Genomic DNA, 21,627 nt, shown 5'->3' on the forward strand with positions numbered 1-21,627 from the left:
GATTCACTGCGTGATTTGCCAGAAGGCACATGAAAATCAGAACCAGAGCTCATTTCAAATAAAAGTTAATTGACCACTTGGTATTACCTGTTTAATATGAGATATAGTGGCATCTCGAGGGACATCCAAGTTGATGTAGATTCCAGTGGGCAATAGGAAGTCCACGGATATTGAGCCATCAGCACCAATCTGTGAATCCACTGCCCAGATGTCAAGGCTGTCTGTCACGGCAGGAGGCATTATGGAATCTCAACAATATCATAACCACATGGCCTTCGGAAAAAAAAATTACATTCACTATACTTAACCTTCTATAATTAGACACACATTTTGAAGCTTTTGCAAAGTTTACTTAAGTCTGCTTGTGCAGTTCAGCTCGCAAGTCTGGGGTTTCAAATGCCAATACTGCAAACACGTCTACATAGTCCTACTCATTAATTCATTTAGTATAGGAAGAACACTTACCTGGTAAAGCACTCATGTGGTGTTTACATCATTAAGACTTAATTTTTAAAATACATTAAAAATGACAAAGCAGAAGCGAGCTAAAACTAGGTCTGAAATTCATCTTGAATTTTCTCTAAAGCTACCTGCATGAAACACTATGGAAACAAACTTACTGGAGACAATATAGCAATATTTAGTATGAAAGCACATCATTTTGTAGTTCTGAACTAGCCAATTTATGATGGTTGTTCACAAACATGGAAAGAGTGTCTAATTCAACTTCAAAGCCTATGCTATGAGTAGGAAAATCTTCAATATTTTGTTAGACAGAGGCAGTAAAAGACTGCTGTAAATCACTTCTAAGGACAGAGCAGACTAATGCTCTACCTGACTTTTGCTGGACAACAACAGACTAGAGAAACAGTCATTCTTAGCCCAGCGTGCCTGCAGTAACACCATACACCACCAGCACCAACCAGCTGCAGCAGTGTAACTCCTCATTGGCTGTTAATATCCTGTACCCATCAGTAAGTGGTAACTTCTACTGATCATTTTTAAACAACCAGTACAATTTAAATCACCACACGTTCACTTTGAAACCATTCATTTTACATTTGACAAATGTCAGGTGAGGAAATTCTGCAGTACCAAAAGAGGGTTGGCTAGGAGGAACCCAAACCTCTATCTGCCACCTAAATACCCTGGGTAATAAGACTCATTTCAAAGTTTTCCCCCCCTCAGCCTTACTGCCGCTTGAGGGCTTACAGGAGCACAACTAATGCCAACACATCTTATTACTACAGCTCTCTTCATATTCTGCTTGTACTGGATAAAAGTACTGGATTGAGTGATGAAAACAAGTCAGGCATGAAAATACCTGATCTTAATTACCACATTAATTACAAATCCATCCCTTCACTCTTCCATGGCTGTGGAACGCTTACCATGGTGAGAGACCTCTTAAACTGTCTATAGGAGAGAAACAAAATTCCATTCCATCATGCAACACACAGAGCTATTAGAATAGCGCAGCATCCACCCCCAGAGCATGGAGCACAGTTCTTTATCAATTAGCACATCTTTAACAAGAGGGTCTTTAAATGGGAGGTCATCATTCAGCTGCTTCTACTACAGCAACTCTGCCAGAGCTCTTACAATTGCAATCACAGGAAAATTCATTGGCATGATCTAAAACTGAAGCACTTTCATACACGTGTGCATGTATCTCTGTGCTCAATCTACTTTTCGTAGCATTCTGTGGTCATTGTGGTATAAGAAACTGGTATCACCTCTATAGGGAGCTAACTTAACAGGCACAGAAAGAGGAAATGATATTAATGTGTAATAAGTTATTTCATCTGTAATTTCTATTTAAATTCAGCGTAAGATTGTGTCTATTGCCATCCTGTTCCAGATGTGTTCCACAGGATTTGCAGTTGTTCAAACCGTGTTAATGCACCAATGGAAGCTTAAAATGTTCTAAGCAGCCAGACTCCAACATGCCATTAGTATCTTCTAATGCAGACAGCATGAAGGCTGAGGTTCCACAGGATCTGCTTACAGTCACTGACTTTCAATACAGGAGTTAGAAACTTGTAAAATTCCATTTAGAGGAAGAGCAGTTGTTACACCAACTTGGCAACAAGTATCTAACCAATGACTACTTGAATTTACTATGGCAAAGCCCAGTACCAAATGGTACTGCTGGTTTCTGTTTGTGTTTTTCAGTTAGTTTGCTTTAAGCCACAGATATGTGACAGCACGCAAAACTTCCCACACAAACTGTAAGCTTGTTCTGAACTTTGAGTTGCACATAAATTATGTCCTTATACAGAGATGGAGCACAAAACTACTTTGCATTTTACTATACCATTAGAAAGAGCTGCTTAGACTAATGGAAAGAAACAGAACACAGCTTAGTAGGACACCACCAGAACAAGAAGAGAAACAAAACACAAGACTAATCTTTGTATGTATGTATTTAATATCCCAAAACTAGAAGACCTACAATCAGATTTGTGAACCAACACAACAGCCTGCAGTTTTCCCATCTATAGGTATTGCCCTGGTGCATGTATCCAGCATTAAAACTGAAGTGGAACAACTGCCTTACAGGCTTCTAGCATCCAGATCTGTCTGCTCAGTGCCATACAACAGGTGTGTGTCAGGTAACTAAGGCCTCACAACACAGTTTTATCAATGGCTCTAACTGATTAAAATAAAAGTCACACTGCCCTCAGCAAGATGTGAGAGCTGATCCAGCTGAGATTTTAGGTAGTTTTTTTCTTTCAAGCTTGGAGCCAGCAGAGCCTGCAGGCTGCACACTGCTCCCCACAGCCAGCTGTAGTGATGCAGAGCTGTGCATGGGGCAGGGAGACCTCCTGGCACAGCCGCGTGTCATGGAGCAACGCCTCCTGCTGCCTTCAGTGCGAGAAAGGATTCCCTGCCAAAAGCAATTAAAATATTAAACGCCTGCACAAGATGAATACTTCTCAATAGCTCGAATAAGGACTCCTGCAGAGCGTGAGAATTTCTCCTGTGAAATCAATGTGAAAGTTACAGAATTGTCTTTTCTCTGTACTGTGACCTCGATCACAAGATAACCAGACAGTTCAAGGCCAACAGACCACAGGCTCTAAGAGCTAACCAGAACAGCTGTGCGTTCGCAGGCACAGGGTTTGTTGCCGTTGTTCTCATCTTATTGCGGTTTCTGTTTCCAGATGACTGACCACATCCAGGCAGACAGAAGACTACTAGAAGGCTCTAGTAGTGCTGAGACTTATTCCAGAAGCCAACAGCTCTTGGAGGCTTTGTAGCTGCACCCCCAGGCTCGCCAGCAGAAGCACTTCTCAACATCTCATGACCAGAGAAATGAACACCAGCAGGCTGCTGCTTCGCTGATCGCTAAGAGGCTGCAGGAAAGGTAATGCTCAAAGCAAGGTAAGCACAGCAGATCTGTGAGTTGCCAGCCACTTCTTTTCTTCCCTAAAAATGTGGCACTGGGGGGGTGAGTGCCTCGGCACACAGACTTTGTAAATAGAACATGGACAACACTGTCAGCCAGACAAGCATCAGCAGAACTGCTGAACATTACATAGTATTGAGGAACAAAACCCAGATATTCAGAACATCCTCAGGTAATGAAAGACATCATTTAGACCAATAGATCGTAAGATTTGAGAAGGTAGGGGTAGAGACTTCATTTGGCTGTCCTGAATTTGGCTCTTGCCAAACAAGAGTTCTAGCATGCTCAGAGAGCAAACCTGCCACAAGGCCCTATAGAAGACCAGACACAGACTAACAATGCAATGAATTCACAAAATGTGCATAGAGAATTTCTAAAATGCCATTGCTGGTTTGTTTGTTTGCTTTTAAATGAGAGGCAGCAAATGGTAAAGCAGGCAGACTGGAGAGGCTGTGTGTCTCCATCCTGGGACATGTTCACTAGACAAGAGCAGGCAGGACCAGAATGAGTGTCAAAGCTCAAATTCAACCTACAGATCGAATGGCAATCCATACAGAATTTTGGCAAATGCAGTAGAGAATGGTGCATTATGCAGGAAAATCATTGCTCCTTGTTTAATTGATTGAAGAGATTTCAAATTGTCTCCAACCCAGAAAAACAAGCTAAAATCTGTGTTGGCTTATAGATATGGAAAAGGTTTAGAGGATACCATAGGGCTTTGTTTCAAAGAATTGCCCACAAATTCAGGTGGTTCATAAGCAACAATCAACATTAACCTGCATTGAGTAACTTCTTCTAAATCCAACATGATTTAAAAAAAAAAAGGCCGAGTTGTGGAATATCAGAGAACAACATTAATTAGAAGCTTCCCTTACATTTGCCATATGACTGTGAATCCCCTAACATTTACTTTTAAGGCATATTTTTCCATTCCAAACTAAAAGAATGACAAAGTAAAATCCAGTGCAACATTTGATCTGTTGTCCTGGAGTGTAATAAAAAAGAACAACAGAAGCTGCAAGAAAGCTGGTGGATATAAACACCCCCATATCAGCATAGGAGATACATTCTGCCACCTTCAGCACGACCTCACAGCAGTCAGCCCCTGGGGCTGCCCCTCAGCACCAAGCCCAGGGAAGTGCAGGGGCAGAAGCCACTTGTGCACCAGAGGTTGGTCTCCATATGAAATGAGTTTCATCTACTCATCACTTCATTTACTATTCCAAACAAAGGCATGTTTTAAGGGCACCAATATCTACAGCTCCTCGGGTTAAAAGTAATTAGGTCACAAAATAAACTCTTGAACACAAAGCTTGATTTATTTTTGTTTTCACTAACGAGTATTTGCAGGGACGGAGGATAAATTCAAGTGCTCAAGTGCTCAGCAAAAAGTCACTTATTTTGATTACACGGAAGCTGAGAGCGCTCAGCTCAACCAGCTTTCACAGCTATTACAACTGTTAGGAACCACACTCCAAGCTGACCACGGCTGTGATCAATACACCCTTTTATCTACTGCCTCTCTATCACATGGCAGCCAAAGGGCTTTAAAAAAAGCCTTGCAGCAGTGAAAGCAGCTGAAAAAGGGCCACCCCATCCAGACACACACAAACAGCGTTTAAACAGTATCTTACTGTCCCAAATGGACCAGAAAACAATCTGACCACAGAAATTTTCTAGGAAACAGTAGCAGCATATCACATAGTCTAAGCAGAGGAAACACTGAGCGCTCACACAACGTAACCTTTGTAATCATTTTTCTAACTAGGTAAACACTGATTACTACAAAAAGATGAGCACACATTGAAGGAAACATTTCAGAGCAAATAAGGGAGAAGAATCTAGCAGCAGTGATGGGTAGGAATAGGAATATGCAGGAGGGTTTTTGTCCTATGAAATTTTGGAGGTGATTTAAAATAAATAAATAAATAGAAGGAAAAACTACTCCTGATGGAATCCAAGTTTCTTCCGAAGCCCGGCACACAGCAGCTCAGTGTGCATGTTGGTGGCTCTGGAGAACTGACATCCTCTACTGCTGAGATAGTCACCATGTCACAGCTGCTGCCGCAGCCTCTGAGCTGGCAGGATCTGGTGGGCTCACAGCTGGAGTCATCACAGAGTCATCACAGACTCACAGGATGATTTGGGTTGGAAGGGACCCGAATGCCCATCCAGCTCCAGCCCTGCTGCACCACTGAAGAGGCGGCTTTCAGCCCAAACCGCTTACAAATTGAAAAAAGAAATGCAAACAGCTTCATTACAATTTCCTAAATTAGCAAAGCTAAGAATTTCCACCCCGGGAATGTCACAGTTATTATCTATGATAAGAAAGATTTGAAGAATTCAAGACATCTCCTTTGCAGCCTGGGAAGTTATTTTTAAAGATCATGTGTTACTATAAATGTTTCCCAGCGGTTCACTTCAACTGCAACACAAGCTGGCCCTATGGAGTGGAAAATTAAGTGCCCATTAAGTCAGGATTCCTCCAGAAATCAGAACAAAAATACCATCTTTTGGTTTTCTAAAAATATCTACATAAAAAGCACAAAGGGCCTTATTTAAATGCCATTCCCTTGAGGTGCTCAGAGTGGTACCAAGAGCAGTTTTCTAAGCTTAGATTCTCTCATTCTCCTCACAAAGTACAGATAACTTTCCACAAATAAGAAAAAAAGAGAATTATTGGGGCCTTTTGCCACAGCCCTGATAACTTTATCTGTTCACCTACCGGAGCTTTATTTACTGCCGTTCCTCTGCTCATCTCATGGCACGCTGCACTAAGCTTTAGGAACTGAAGTTGGGATTTTAAAACCACTGTGGATGGAGTTTCTGCTTTGAACCTGATTCCTCTAAATACAAAGTAAAATACTGAGCACTTGAATTAGCAATTGACTTCAACATGAGCTAGAGACAGGGAAAACTGCAAATGTTAACCAGCTTCAAATTAAAACTGAATTTAATTTTAAGCAAGCTGATTACCCCTTCTCAAGGAAATTATTCTATCATTCAATTAAAGAATAATTATAAAAGTGGCATGTAAATGAAATTGTTATCTTCAGATTTTTTTCCTGCAAAACAGGTGTACAGGTGGAGAACAACATTACTGAATGCTATTCCAGATGCAGAGATTCCCAGAATGGGTGTGAATGAGGACAGCAGGAAATGACGCCTCGTTACTTTATGTTCAGGTAGGTAAAGTGAGCCACTGCTCCCTCCAATGGCTGTTCATGATGAACCAAAGAAATGAACAGAACTTAAGTCTCATGTTTCTGATGGACTTCATACAACTCACAGGCCGTATGTTACGCACAGCGAGTACAAAATACCAAAGCAATGTAGTTGTTTCTCACAGCCAGTTCATACACAGAGATATGCAAAACACTCTGGCTGCAGGGGAGTTACTTCCAGGAGCCTGGCAGACAAAATCAAGCGTAGCAAAGAGGTGAGCAGAGCTGGCACATGGGAAGTAGTGCTGGGCAGATAGATGGGACAGGAGGAGAAAGAGCTGAAACTTAACCTGGAAGAGTTGTAACGCTTACAGTTAACTGTAACAACAGTTGTCATTGTAAAACAGCAGGTTGGAAAGCAGTTTCTCAGGTCGCATACCTGAACATAAACAACTGTGGGGTTTATTTTATTATATGAAAAGACAATACAATGCACCTGCAATTAACCTAAGAAGATGCATTAAAATCTGTGATTTTATCGATTTATTCTACAACGTGTATCCTCCTGATACATGAAATACATGAAATGATTCTCCTCACACATTCTATTCCTATGCAGGAATTGTACAAATGATTCTTCGTAGTCAAATGAAGAAGTAGGAAATACTAATTACGCTCCCTAGTTTTTTCTTGGCTGTTCTCTCATTCAGAATAATTATCCGTTCACTGTAAATAAGGATGAAAGGAAATGGAAATATTTAACTTCTAAGGCATCTAAATGTGGATATGGTTAGTTATTAATTTCATTTCAAATTGTAAAAACGGACCTACTCCATCAGTATCCAACCCCGGTATCCTCAAGGTCTCGGCGCCGCATCTCTCAACGCCGGCCGCCACCAGGGAGCGCTGCAGCAACGCGGCGGGCGGGGCCCGCATCGCCTGCCCGGTATTAAATCACACTGTATCAGTATCTAAACACTTGGGAAGCTGGTACCAAAGCTCACAGCTCACAGCCAGGCAGCTCAGCTTCTTCATACCATAAATGAGATACAAATGTCTCAGCCTGTAATTCGCCACAGCCAGAAGTTAAAAAGACATGGTAAAGAAAAAGACACATCTGAGATCCAACCATTGAAGACTTCTTCTAGTTTGGTGGATGATGGAACTGCAATATGTAACAACATTGCCACCAACAGCCAAACACATCATCCCTTCTCCCATCCCCAGCTATTGCCACAGTGATACCACAGCCTGGCTGAGCAACAGATAAGGCAAACAACACCCTGTTGCCACTTCAGTTATAGCTCTGATCAGATTCACAAATGGGGGAAGGACAGCCTCCTTCATACGCTGTCTGTAACACTTTACAAATCAGAATCCAAGTCTCCTTGCCCTAAAGAGTCAGCAGACAAAACGCAGAGACTCAGGGCTAATGGAGAAAGGGTATATTTGACACTTGGCACATTGTAAGCACAGCTGCCTATCACATCTGAAGTGTAAACACTGTGAACCTAGTAAACGTTCTTGTGGCTCTTCTCATTAAGAAAAAACATACGGCTTCACAAAAGAGAGAGCGTGTTTACTCCCACGGAACAATTTAATCTGTCAAAAAGGAAACAATAATTACTTTGTATTTAAAACGCTGATAAATAAAAGATCAAAGGCATACGCAGATGGTCAGACGTAGAAAGCTACAGAGAAATCAGATGTCAGATTCCACTGCAGATGCAGACAGGGCCTTCGTATTTGCCAGCAACATGAGGGCTCCATGTACTGATGGCTGCAGTACAACACGTCCTGCTCAAAGCCACACCCAGAACACACAGAGACCAAAAAACAAAGTGAAGACTACCCAGATTTCCTGAGATACAACTGCAACCAAGGCTGCAGGTGCTGCAGAGACCAAAGGAATGCCCATTGCCAGCGGACTGACTGGGATGAGGATGGAGTTTCTGACTTCCTTAATGTTAACAGCCGAATATCTGGGCTACTGGATTCACAAGCAGAAAAGAAATATAACTGTAATACTTACTCTGGACAATCTGTTCCTGTTTCAGTCCCACTGAATACTGAAGTCACTTCTTTTAACCATTGTTTTCTTACTATTAATCCTGTTGTCTCAGAAGGTTCTGCAACATGACCCAAATGCGACCTAAGAAAGAAAAGCAAACAATGTAATTCACAAAATGAGAGTTCAAGCAATTCAGTTTGTTTAGTGCCATAAACTGCCTGTGCAGCAATATCTAATCACACGTTTTGTCTCTTTTCAAATACAATGATATCACATTCACATCACAGCATCTAATTATTACATGAACGCCAAATCCTCAAAGAAGAAAAGGAAAAAATGAAGACGGTGCCATTTCTAACAGTGTAGGTATAATCACAACCAAATGCTCCTACACAGCCAAAGGTGAACGAATCTGTCGGCTCCCGCAAATATTTTTACATCTTTGAACACCCCGTTTGGATCAGACCAACCCACAGCCCTGCAATCAAAGACAACAGAAGGGGAAATGCAAAGAGACCCTCATGCTCTTAGAAGTATTCTCTCATTTATTCATGGCTGTAAGCTTTCATTTTGCTTTATTGTTAAAAGTGTTATGTCATCTGCGGTTCTCTTGTGGAGAACTGGACTCCACACACAAGTCATCCCATCTCCCTATTCATTTTTCAACCTTGAAACAGCAGAAGAATGTTTCGATAGGTCTCCTCTCACCAACATCCTGCAGGTGCACAGGACAAAAGCCCTCTGTAGAGCCATTACCTCCATTAGCTCAACATTGCAAACAAGGCTCTCACAGCAAAGTTAAACAAGCAAACAGAAACATTTAAACCTACACTGAAAACAAAGTAGTGCTATCATGTTTTCTTCACCTGTAAGCCAAGCCACAAAACACAGGGCAGGTAACTACTTTTCTCCTCTCACAAGCAACAGCACACCCTGTGCTTGTAGGCACCCAGCACAGTACAAGGATCAGGAACAAGGGCTGTCATTCCTCCGGCCCATGCAGAGCACGAATAGCACTGTGAGGCAACTGAGTCTTCTTCAGGGGTTTTAGAGCAAAGTAGTTGCTGCCCCTATCTGCTTACACATGAAAAAGAAATGAAACTGCAGCTCCATGTACAGCTTTTTGGAAACAAGCTTTTGGTGCACAAAGGTATGAACTAATCCAAAAACCAAGTAAGCCTGGCACTAAAAAATTAACTCAGCATTTCTCAGTGGTCAGACCAGCACAACAGAGGGTTCAAAAGACTGGTGTAAATGCAGCTCACATCCAGTCAACCTTTCAGACACTGGTACACGTTCAAATGCAGTTATACACTGGGGATGTAGGCTACTCAAAAACAAATCCAAACCTCTCTCCCCCCACTAAAAACTTATCAGAAGCAACATCAGATCAACACAAATTACTTGGCTAAGCTGCTGGCCCTGCAATCCTCTCCAATGTAACAGCTCCAAGGCCCATCTGACAGGCTGCCTGCAAGCTCAGCCAGGACATACACAGAAACCATTTGCAGCGTGTGTTGGGTTACAGAGCCTGCAGTGGGCTGAGTGACAGAGACAGCCACTGCCTGGCCATCTTCCTCTCTGCAATAGATCCACATGGGAAGAAAGCACTGAGGAGGCACCAGGAGCACTGCTGAAAGTGTGAGCAGACGTTTCAGACAGCTGTACACACAGAAACAAACAGGTAGGGTCTAACCACTTCTGTTTCACATCGTCAGCCACATCAAAGCTGTCTCATGCATTTCATGCTCTTGATAGCATCGAGGACTGGACAAGAGGTTGTCAGGCTCAGTTAGTTCCCATAGCATCCATTCAGCAATGATGAAACTCAGTATTTTACCAAGTCTCAGATACGACAAGGATTAACCATCAGAGAACACAGTAGACACCTTTCAGTGAAGAAAGTACTGAGAAAAATAATGTATTTTTTTCTTCCATCCCAGTCCTCCATTTCAGCAGCAACTGGCAGAAGATCCTTCAAGAACTTTCACTCGCAGTAATTACGCCATGGCTCAAGGTCAGGAATTAACATGGAGCAGGAAGAGCTTGTGGCAGTACACATTTGGTTACATCCCAGCCATCTCCAGCTTCCACACACTGCACAGCTCAGCCCAAATGTAAAATCCAATTGAAAGCCTGAATCTGAAAAAAAAATCTCCTAGATATGCAAAGCAAGAGAACCACACAGAGGGATCAGCCTATGCCTTTCATCACTTCAACAGGCGAGAACATTTTTGCATCACTTAAAGGTGACAATTATTTACACACTAATATAAAACATTTTAATTGATAATGAACAGCACACTGTTTTACACACAGCAGTGTTTTGCCTTATATGTTCCATTTGAATCATTGTTTATAGCTGGTCAAAAACAATACCAAAACCAAAAAAGCCTCAGCCTGCTCTGAACTACCTCACTTCATAGTCCAGAACAACTGATTGTTCTATGAAGCCCACTTATCTCACACAAAATCTCCATAAGCAAACCAAAATAGTCACATAGCTGCAAGCTCTCATCACATAAAAATAGCCACAGAAAATAATAATACGAAACAAAACAAGCAGAGACAGAAACTCCAGGATGCCAAGCTCTAAGCCAAATGAGTTGCATAAGAGATCTGTGTCAGAACTACAGGTCAATTACAGCCCTGATCTATTTTTCCTTTCTTAATATGGGCAAAACAAAGACCACAAAGCATTTTCATGAGTAACTTTAAAAAATGCAGGCCAGTGTTCCCCTTTAAGTTAAAGGCATAACACCAGCAATGTGATCTGAAGCTCAATTCAGTTACCTGTCTTCATTAAGCAGAACCAGCTATCACAGTTATGTTTCCCCAGGGGGTGGCTCAGATCAGGAGCTCTGTACCCAGCAGCTGTGACTCACCCTTAGAAGCAGCCCCACGTTCACTTTACTCACAGCCTCAGCACGCTATGGCTCACCACTGTGAAATTCCCTTTGGTATCCAAACTGTGCGAGGTGATCCATCCCTATGGCACTTAGGGCTATGGAACCCAGTAACCCCACTATGCATTCTGGTTTAGAACTAGACAAGATGGAAAGACAGTCTTTAGCCCTTACAACAAAGACAATAAAACAATCAAAAGACTCAGAGTTCTTACCAGCATTGAGCAATGAAAGGCGCTCAGCTGAAGGAGAAAAGGACAGCAACTTTCAAATGGCAATTCAGGATCAACAAACAAGAGTCTAAGCAAACAAACAAAACAAAACCCAACCACTTGAAAAAAAAAAATCCAAGAATGATTCAAGTGTTTCTCTTCTGCTCTGCCACCTTGAAAGGAAACGCCTCTGGGCAAAGCAGAAGTGGAACACCTCACTGTCAATGAAGCTTAACAGAAAAAGACTGTGGCAGATAGAGAGTTTTTCCCTCTGTTAGCCAATCTACCATCCCCTGAACCTGAGAGCAGCACACTGGAATCAAGATTAGTACAGTCTCTGTATGAGGGGGATACCCTGCAGATACACTCCATGTTAGAGCTGGATGGCAGTCTGTGTTGATAACAGCAATTGCAGAATACACAGCATCCTTGGAGAGATTCTGGGCATGAGAATGTGTCAGACGTGAGGGTGCTTGGCAGCTCAAATCACAATGTTCTCGGCTGCACATGACCATTAAATAAAAACAGCAGTGTTCTTTTGATTTCTGATGACTCACAAACAAGTGCTTAGATTTGCTTTATATTGATTCATAAACACAGAGTCAATTGAGTTACATTTTCCAGCTCATTTCCACTTCCAGTCCAGCTTAGGGCACAAGTGATTACTCAGCTGGCTGTTTCTGTAGTTGCAAAGTTGGTGACAAAGAACAAGTAATTTGGATTGAACAGACCCATCTGTACATATATGTAAGTTCTCCTGCCTCCTGTCAGAGCCACCACTCACTAACATCCCCAAGTGAAGCTGCATTTCACTCCAGTTCTCTGTATCTGCTGTATGGAAGGAAAGAGTTGGAAGCTGTAGTCTCTGCAATCACACCAGCAGAGCCCCTCTTTCAACAAATCCATACCTGCACACGCTGCAGTGAAGCTTTAAGGCTGAGCTGCTGGGGAGCAATGCAGGCAGAGGCAAAAGGATCCATCATCCTGTGCGATTCCCCAGCACATACACAGAGGTGTCTGCAACAGCTAATGAGCTGCCAACCACCAGTCTGCAATCACTGCACACCCTCAGCGCTCACACTGCAAAACTCTGTATTCCAGTACATGTAAACAGATTGAATGCCAGAAAAAAAAAGTTGATCTCATGTGGATTTTCATTACTCTAAAGCAGTAATAGAGAATTAAAGTAATTGAGAATAGAAAAATCAGTTTATACACAGAAACCTCTGGGAGGGAGTATGCAGCACAGCAATTCCTGTATGTGTGAGACCTGAGTGAGGTACTGGTTCTTTTGGTCTTGTACCATAGCACAGTTATGACCCACACTTTGTTCTAAAACCTACTTCTGAAGTTAGTTGTTTGGTGTAGCACAGAACACCAGGTCAACTGGAGTTGTTAAAGAACAACATTATCTCCCCATCACTGATTTTTGATAAAGAAATCTTATATTCACTTAATGAACTGAAGGCCATTCTAAATTCAGACAATCCCTCTGTCTTAAACTCCTTGAAACATCTTCAAGATGCCTTGACAAAGCATTATGTCACAATTTTGGATATGTCCTTTCTACATAATGTATTTTCTTCTCACCGCTGCCTCAAAGATGCAGAAGCACTCCAAAATAAATCCCAGTGCTCCCATCCAAAAGTTACCAAATCAATAAAGATGTATTTATATTTAACACAGAGAAACTAAAGATGGAGCCCTCACCTCAGTTCTGCAAAGAAAAGTGTCTTGGTTGCTGTTTCCTGTGATCTTCTCCATGCAGCCTGTTTTCTTCAGTACTTTCAGATGCCAGAGTTTCATTTCCCAATTCCTCTGGTAAATGCCTAATATGGGGAACCCGTGCAAATTTACTGCTGTTTACTTCCCAAATTCTGCTTTTTTTAAGTGTGCATACTTGATTTTATATAAATGTGAGCCCGTTAGCAGAGTTAAATAGTGAGGCTAAACAATACATGTTTCAGTAGCTGGTTATTACAAACCATTCTGTGAAGCTACTTCCCACTTGACTCCCAATGACAGCTTTAAGGGCTTTATTCTTTATGACTAAAACAAACTCCAAAGAGTGGATTGCAGCAGATTCTGAACTAACACAGTGCAGTCAAATTAAATGTACTTCAAAGACAACCTGCAGCAGCCCAACTTGCTGCTTAATTCCATATATTACTACATGATAAATATCAACGGTGATTATTCCATCACTAACACATGCAGTGGGTATTACCCATTATAAAGAGACTTTACTGCCTCGTACCCTGGTGCTGCAAACTCAGAGCACCAAAGGAGTTGCACATTTCATGCCAGAATACATAAACTTGGCTCTCAGTGTGTGTGTACAGAAACCATCCAAGAACCTCAGCTGTGCTACAGAACTGAAAGGGGAACTCAGGAGCAGGATGAGCAGGGGCTGAGGAAAGCAAGGACAGCCATGTTCCTGTTCATCGCTGCTCACCAGCAAACCCTCAGACACTAAAATAAGAGTGGGAGCACAGGTAGAACTGAACAGAAACCTACAGCATAAAAGTTTCAGTTTCTGCCTTAATTCTTCCATTTTCTCTGAGGCTTGGAAATGATGGCAGCTTTATGATCCCCCTTTGCCTTTTCGTCCTTATGAGTTAATTTATGTCCACACAGTGGCACTCAGTGAACAATCTACAATACAAAATGAATCTGTGAGTGACCCTCAGATCCAATTTTCTAAAGACAAATTAAGACAATCACTTTTGCAGTCTCTAATACAAACCTCTGCATTGATACTTTTGTTTACATCAGATTCTTTCATCCCTTCCGTTAGCTGTGCTTTTGCAATGAAGGATACACTCACAGACTGCTTCCCATAACCTATTTCCATAAAAGATCTAATCTCAATCAACTGCTGCATCCAATCTCTAACACTAAATGTGTGTGACTACCAAAGACCTCCATGTCTTAGAGCTGACAAATAGCATCACCAACCTAGTTTAAAAAAATAACAACAGGACAGTAAATCTGCCCCTCCCCTAATATTAATTAATGGATCAGGTTTGTTTCTGAAAGTTATGAAGTACCAAACACAGGAAGAACACCACCACAAGCACGCTGATACCTGGCCCTGCTCACGAGAGGCTTGTTTGTTTCCTATTTTATTTCAGAAAAAAACATATATCTACCAACTTGAACATGAGGTTACACAGCATGATATTATCAAAGGGCCCCAAATGCGAGAAGTCTAGAAGCAAGCAAAGACCAAAACAACCCTTCTCTTATCAAGTCAACAGCTCAAACCTAGACTGGGTACAGAAAGTCAGTTTTGAAAACAGAGATAACACTTTCCACTGCTTGTAGCTACGTTACCAAGAATTACAAAACATTTGGTACAAAAAGAAAGCAAAAACCCTTCATTTCTCTCAATTGCAAGGCTCAGCACAGTAACATACACTACACAGCATTTTTCAGATTCCTTCATTAATGAAGCTTCAGTAGGTCAAAGAATGACCTCTTCCTACAGTCCTGCTTCTCAGCAAAGTAAAAACACACCCTTCAGTGCACGGCCTGTATGCCAGCACAAAGAGCTGAGCAGCTCCAGCCCTGTGTGATGGAAACAGCGGCACAGAGCAGAAGCACTCAGGGAATCCTTTGCAAAGAGAGCGACCTGCTTGGCAGGGCTCCAGCACAGGTGAATGACTGTAGATACTGTTGGATAAACAGCACTAGTCAGATAAAGAATAATTCCATATTCAATACAATCCAATTGCAAAGTAATTCCTGATGCTGAGATGAACCAGAAAGAGCAAGTTGGAAAGAATAAAAGACAGCATTCTTAAATTTCTGTATAACAGCTCCAAAACCACGAGGTTGAAGAGGAGCCCGAGGAGGGCTGGACTGAAAGCAAATGCTGGGAGCTGCTCCCACAGGCAAGGTGTGCAGGAGTATAATGGCTCCACTGTCATGAAAATGGCAACACTACACTTGGTAACAAAAACTTCCTCTTGGTACATGTCTTAAAGAAGACCTGATCAATATTTCTCTTCACTGCCTTCCCTTCAAGTTCTCTCCCATGACAAATCAGAAAGCAAACATGTTAGTCCCCCCATAAGCCAGTCCTATTTCTCACAAGCACATCACAGAACGCAAAGCACTTCACAGAAAACAGAAAATCAAACACTTGGACCATTTCATTTGCTGCTGCATCCCAAGAAATCTTCCCTGGGGTAAACCAAACCCATTCATCATTACAACACAGAGGCTCAAAGCATCAGGAACACTCTTATTTCTGAAGATCACCCAATTTCCAGGAAGACCATAATTATATATGTACTTCAGCACTCCACAGACAGAGCTAAAACAGAGCAGATGTATCAAGTGTCATTCCAGGTCAACAATGTCCATTAAATTAATGAAGCAGCATCATAATCATTGGTGATATTAGGTCTGGCTCTGAGACCCTCATTTTATTTCATTTTTACCACTCCACAGAGTATTGGCCTTAAAGAAAAAAAAAGCCTCACCTTAAGAAGAACACAACAAAGGGACGCTACAGTGACGTGCTGCAGTGAGAAAGAAAGTGCCTTTCCTTCCCATACCTCTACCTAGAAGTTCACTGGAAAAGGAATAATAGGGGAAATGGATATATGCAGAGGGGGGTTCATCAGTTGCATTTCTTTTCCCTTTACAAGGGTATAATAAATATTCTATCTTTTAATATCATGCTTTAGAAAAGCTCCAGCTGCTGTACTACAGCCTGCATATACTGCTTTTTACAAATAATTCCTCCTGCAAGAAAACATGTTCTTAATACAAGAAGGGAGATTTCTCATGGAGAGCAGGCAAAGTCAGGCTGTGCATCAGCTGGCACAGTTCATCAGATGGGGTGACGTCCATGTGGTTGTTTTTTTACTGAGGCCACATCAAAATACATCTACAGCTTTTCCAATGTCATTCAAAGCGCATATTGTTTCTCCACTATACATTTCAACTGCCTTAGCAGCAGCAAAGTAATTTTCAATTAGCTATTTGCATTCATCTTACTGTAGGATCTCATGTGCTTCAAGGGCCATGACTGCAGATAATGTCTATCTTCAAGGACATAAATGCAATAAAATTTTATTAGGCAAAGACACCAAAGAAAGGGAAAAAACAGCCCCACCCCCAAAGCCCTGATGAGAACACACAGCAATAACTGAACTTCTCCAAGCTCCAGCAGCAGCCGTGTGACACACTTAGAAACAGAACCTAATTACAGCAGGTCCCCAGCCAGTGCTTTACCCACAGCATTTCTCACCCAGGAGAATTAACATGGAAGCTTCAACATTAAACAAAATGGAGTAAGGGAAAAATTACAGAGACTGAAGTTCTTTATTTAAAAAGTAGAAGGAGATTTCTGTCATTATATGGCAAAGAGCTACTTTGCCATTTTATGGTGGATATGACTTGGAATCTAGTGATTTTGCAGTAACAGAAAGTGTGGAAGCACCCATACGTGGGTTTCGAAAGCTATACAGCTGATGCAGATCTGTACAAAATTACTACAAATTCAGATGAAAATGATAAAGGAACAACTCAGTTGTGGTCTTAGTACTACATCTAGTTTTGTTTTCACATTCCTGTAAATGTTGGTTGTCATTCCTGTCAAATGATGGAATCACAGGGGTTGGAGTCCAACCCTCCTGTTGCAGCAGGTACCTTGAAGGGAGGCTAAAGTTGGCCATGCAGCTCTGCGTCCAGCTGGGTCCTGAACATCCCCAGAGAAGGAGACTCCACATCCCTTACAGGTAACCTGTTCTAGTGCTCCATCACCCTTACTATAAATAAGTCCTTAGGTGTGTCAGACACTCCTCCCAGCCTTATATCATCAGCAAACTCGATGAGGGCTGTCTCTACCCCTCTATCCAAGTCACTGACAAAGATGTTGTATGAGACCAGACCCAGTATCAACCCCTGAGGAACAGATAGTTACAAATAACCTTTTATTGTGCAGTACCTGCCTGCTACATTTGGTGCTTTGCCTCTTCATACACCAGCCTGATTTATAGCACCCAAAGAAGCTACCTCCACACATTTTTTATAACCTATTAAGAAGTGGTATCCCCTTGTCTTCAAACATAATTTAAAATCTGGTGAGATTACAAAGTTTCATTTGAAACTGCATAAGCATAATAAAAGTACATGAAGAAATGTTAGTTACACAGATGGAGGCACCCTGTCACTACAACAGAAAGTTGTGGGGGGTTTTAGTTGTCATTTGGAATAAAATACAAAAGGATTTTTGTCAAAGCCACTCTGTGCCTCTGACAGGGACATCTCAAAGAAGCTGAACAATATCAGCTGCAAAGGACTGATAATCTCTTCTCCCCTTTGTTGTTATAAACCAGAAAATAAAGCTTTTTTTTTTCTCTCCTAGCAAGAGCTTTATGCCAAAGATGAATGTATCACTTGCTGCTGACAGTCTGCCAAACTAAGGATGCTTTTCCTCACTTAAGAGGGTTCACAATTACCGCTCACCACCTTCCAGTCAGCACTTATCACACCAATTCCCAAATACGCTCCTCAATACCAGACAGCTCTCCTCCACACACAGACACGTGCCCTTCACTCTGAAATCACTAAGAACAAACAGTTTTGAGCAGCTCTGCAGATGCTTTACCCCCTTAAACACCGGCTCGGTTACAACATCAGGATGGTGCACACAAGATTTGTGAAGCTTCTATATTCAAACCTGTATGTGTCCGTCTATCACACTAAGTACTTCCCTGCCCAAGGACCCCCTTGCTTCTGACTCAGCCAGCACTCCCTGCAACCTTCCAGAGCATCCTGATGAGAAACTGGCCCAAGTTGGGCAGGTAAATTAAACGTGTCATAAAACCATCTGAGAACAGTGCTGTGAGCCTCTGAAAACATCAAGTCCATCGTACAGAAAGCAGCTATTGCACTTTCAACACAAAAGCTTTGCTGAGCAGCTGACAGATCCCTACCTTCATTTCTGAAATACGCCATTTCTCCGTTAACACACTTTCTATGTATTCTAACAGACCAATGAAGGACCTCCAAAACCACTGAAAAATGGCAAATGCTTCATAACAATACCATGTAATAAAACCAAAGAGATGCTAATATTCTTATTAATTCCTATTAATGGACAACATTCCTAAAAGCAGATGCTCTCACATCTTCCATAGATGTGTTTCTCCACCTCTACCACCCAGCTCAGCTCCCACAACTGTGCCAAACCTCAAGACCTGCATCACTGAACCCATCTTAGCATCTCCACACGCTTCTAACTCCAGTCACTGCAGTGTCTGGAGATAAGGGGAGTACAGCAATGACCCAAAGAAGGGCAAACACCGAGGTCCCAGTGGGCCCCTCATCAATTAATTTAGAACTGATGAACATTGCTAAGACATGGGCAAAAATCTCTGTTTCCTCCATTGGACACAAGAAGAAAGGGAACAAAAACCTCAGAAGAACATCAGGAAAAGAAGTTCAGGATATTCACTCTGGTATATCCCAAAACTGCATTTCCAAAAGACTGCACCATAAATGCACTTATTACCTGCAAGACAAATAAAAAGAAAGCAGAAATCACAGGCTTCTCACCTCCTCCTCTTACAAGTAAACTCACGCAACATACCATCACATACAGACACAAAAATTCAATCCACAACACAAATTCTTTTCCCATTATAGGACATATCTGTACCATTCAGTCACAGTTTCTGCAGCCATGTGTATTTATACAGCTATTTTACCAGCAGTATTCACAGTTCATCAAGACCTCTTGGGAAGCCGTTTGCAGAGGCAGATCTACCTCACCAGGTCAGCTCACTCCACCCCGCCCCAAGGCACCAAACCTCGCTTGCTCAGAAGCTTCTGTTAACAATAAAAACATAAATAAACGTGAAGAAGGTAAAAACCTGGGATCATTCAGCAACTGAACCTTGGAAGTAAAACAGTTCAGCGTTACAGCAACACATAGACTAAACTGCACAAGCATAAAACTGGATGCTGCTGTCTGATGGAATTTCTCTTAGGATAGATTGATGCAGAAATCCAAAAATCAGAGTAACTACTGCAAATTACACCAAGATACACGGAAGCGGAAGAAAATTTCCTCCAGTTCAGTTTCATATGCAACATTAAAAACAACACTGCTTATCAAAAGCACACGTGTTTAGTAGTTCTGAAAGAAACTAAGTGGTGTAGCTTATGTAGGGTAGGTTTTGCATCAAGACAGTAATTATGGTACTCATCTTGATGCTCTTTTTAGAGTAGACAGAGAAAAATATTTCCATATATGCAGACTTTGCCTCAAAGTCAAAATAGCAATTTTGATTAATTCCAACTTAAACGGGAAACAAACAAACAAACCAACAACAAAGTTATCACATCTGGCCCTAAACCTTTAAAGAAATAAATAAGCAAAGCAACCGAAAAGCATTTGGGGCATTTAGCCTCAGCCAAAGCCACAGTGCAGAGGTAGCAGACACCTCACCAAGGACAGCCCCCTGCCTGCGTGCAGTCTCTGAGGCCACATCCTGCAGCACGCTGGCAATGAACCTGTGGCCACCTAGAGCTGCCAAAGCAATAAACCCAGCAAACAAATCCAGGGGAGGTGGCGCAGCTCCTCCTATCACACTCCTTGTCAAAGGAAGCTTTTTTGACATTGTCAGTTCCATTATTGTTTCTTTTATCTCTGAAGCCAGCAGGTAAATCTGATTATTCTGCTCACAACACATTCACAGCCTGTTTACTCACTGGGGCCTCACCCTGCAACTGCAGCTCATGTAAATGGAAGCCCATTCTTGCATGTACTTCCACCAAATATTCAGATATGAAGATTTACTCACGTAAAATCAACAGCGTGTAAAACAGTTGGGTCAGTGCTGCACACAACGCAGCGGACACCTCCAGCACTGCACAAACACAGAGCCTCAGCCTCAAGAACTGCAGCCTGTGGCTGCTGGCAGCCCCACCACACTGTTAGCCTAGACTGCAGGCACAGACCTTGTGTCACCAGCAGTTCTGTGCAGTTACAGGTTTTTATTGTGCTGCTTCTAACCTAAGTCGGTGTTTGCCACAAGAGCTGGCGTAGTTATCCCAGCAAAACACACTGCAGCTTCCATGCGGTGAGCAGCCCTGTGAGGGCCATGAGCTCCATCACAAAACAAAGCTCAGTCTGCTCCAGACTAATGCTGATGATTCTCTTCCCTCAGGATTCCAGGTCCTCACATCTGAGGCAAACAAGGTGACATTTGAGAGTTCACTGAATAACTTGCACTCTGCTGCTACCAAGCACAATAGGTCAGAAAACCAACCGAAAGCCTAAACATGGACTCTACGTAGAATGAAATAACAAATGACAGCAGCCCACCAGCATGGGGCCACATCCAGGTAAGTTAATGGTGACAAGAGTGACAGAGCCCAGGGCAGCTTCCACGTGTATCCCTGCATCTCTGTAAAGGCAGCGAGCTGCCTGAGCTCTGCCTTTGGAACACACGGCAGCTGTCAGGCTGAGCAGCCAGGCACCAGCACGCACTTCTTCCATCATCAACTGAAGGTAAAGCAGCTCATGTTTTTCCTGCCCCCACCCAGCGCATGGAGCATTCCACCAGCTCATATTTTGATATTTTGATTTGGTTTTTAAAGATGTTTAATTTGCCAAGCAGAGCACATTGCAGACACGGGCAGCACTGCAGAAAGCGTGCAACACTTTACACACACATTAAGTGCGAGCACAGCTTTCCAGAAAGCTAAAGGCATTAAAGCAGCGAGAAGAGGCGCGATACCTTCCTCCCTTGCTACATCACAGGAGTCAAAGAGATCCTTTTTATTGTTTTTTTTGTTCAGGAGCCATTCCTACACCAGCATGTGGAGTTCTGCCAAAGCTCCACAGACAATTGGGGAACCAGCAAACCTATGACATCAGACGTTCCGGGGAAGTGAA

At 42.3% G+C, this 21,627-nt stretch overlaps 1 protein-coding gene across 4 annotated transcripts in view; it reads right to left on the bottom strand.

Moving 5' to 3' along the window:
• The window catches only part of PIK3CB (phosphatidylinositol-4,5-bisphosphate 3-kinase catalytic subunit beta), an 80,472-nt gene that overhangs the window by 31,834 nt on the left and 27,011 nt on the right, over positions 1 to 21,627 (bottom strand). For all 4 annotated transcript variants that reach the window (XM_015871193.2, XM_015871195.2, XM_015871197.2 and 1 more), the window contains 2 exons: positions 8,609 to 8,728; positions 88 to 273 (listed from right to left, as the gene is read on the bottom strand). In XM_015871193.2, the coding sequence (XP_015726679.1) occupies positions 88 to 240 (153 nt within the window). In that variant the 5' untranslated portion in view covers positions 241 to 273; positions 8,609 to 8,728. The remainder of the gene's footprint in view (positions 1 to 87; positions 274 to 8,608; positions 8,729 to 21,627) is intronic.

The sequence above is a fragment of the Coturnix japonica genome, chromosome 9, assembly GCF_001577835.2.
Source record: "Coturnix japonica isolate 7356 chromosome 9, Coturnix japonica 2.1, whole genome shotgun sequence".
Taxonomy (NCBI): Eukaryota; Metazoa; Chordata; class Aves; order Galliformes; family Phasianidae; genus Coturnix; species Coturnix japonica.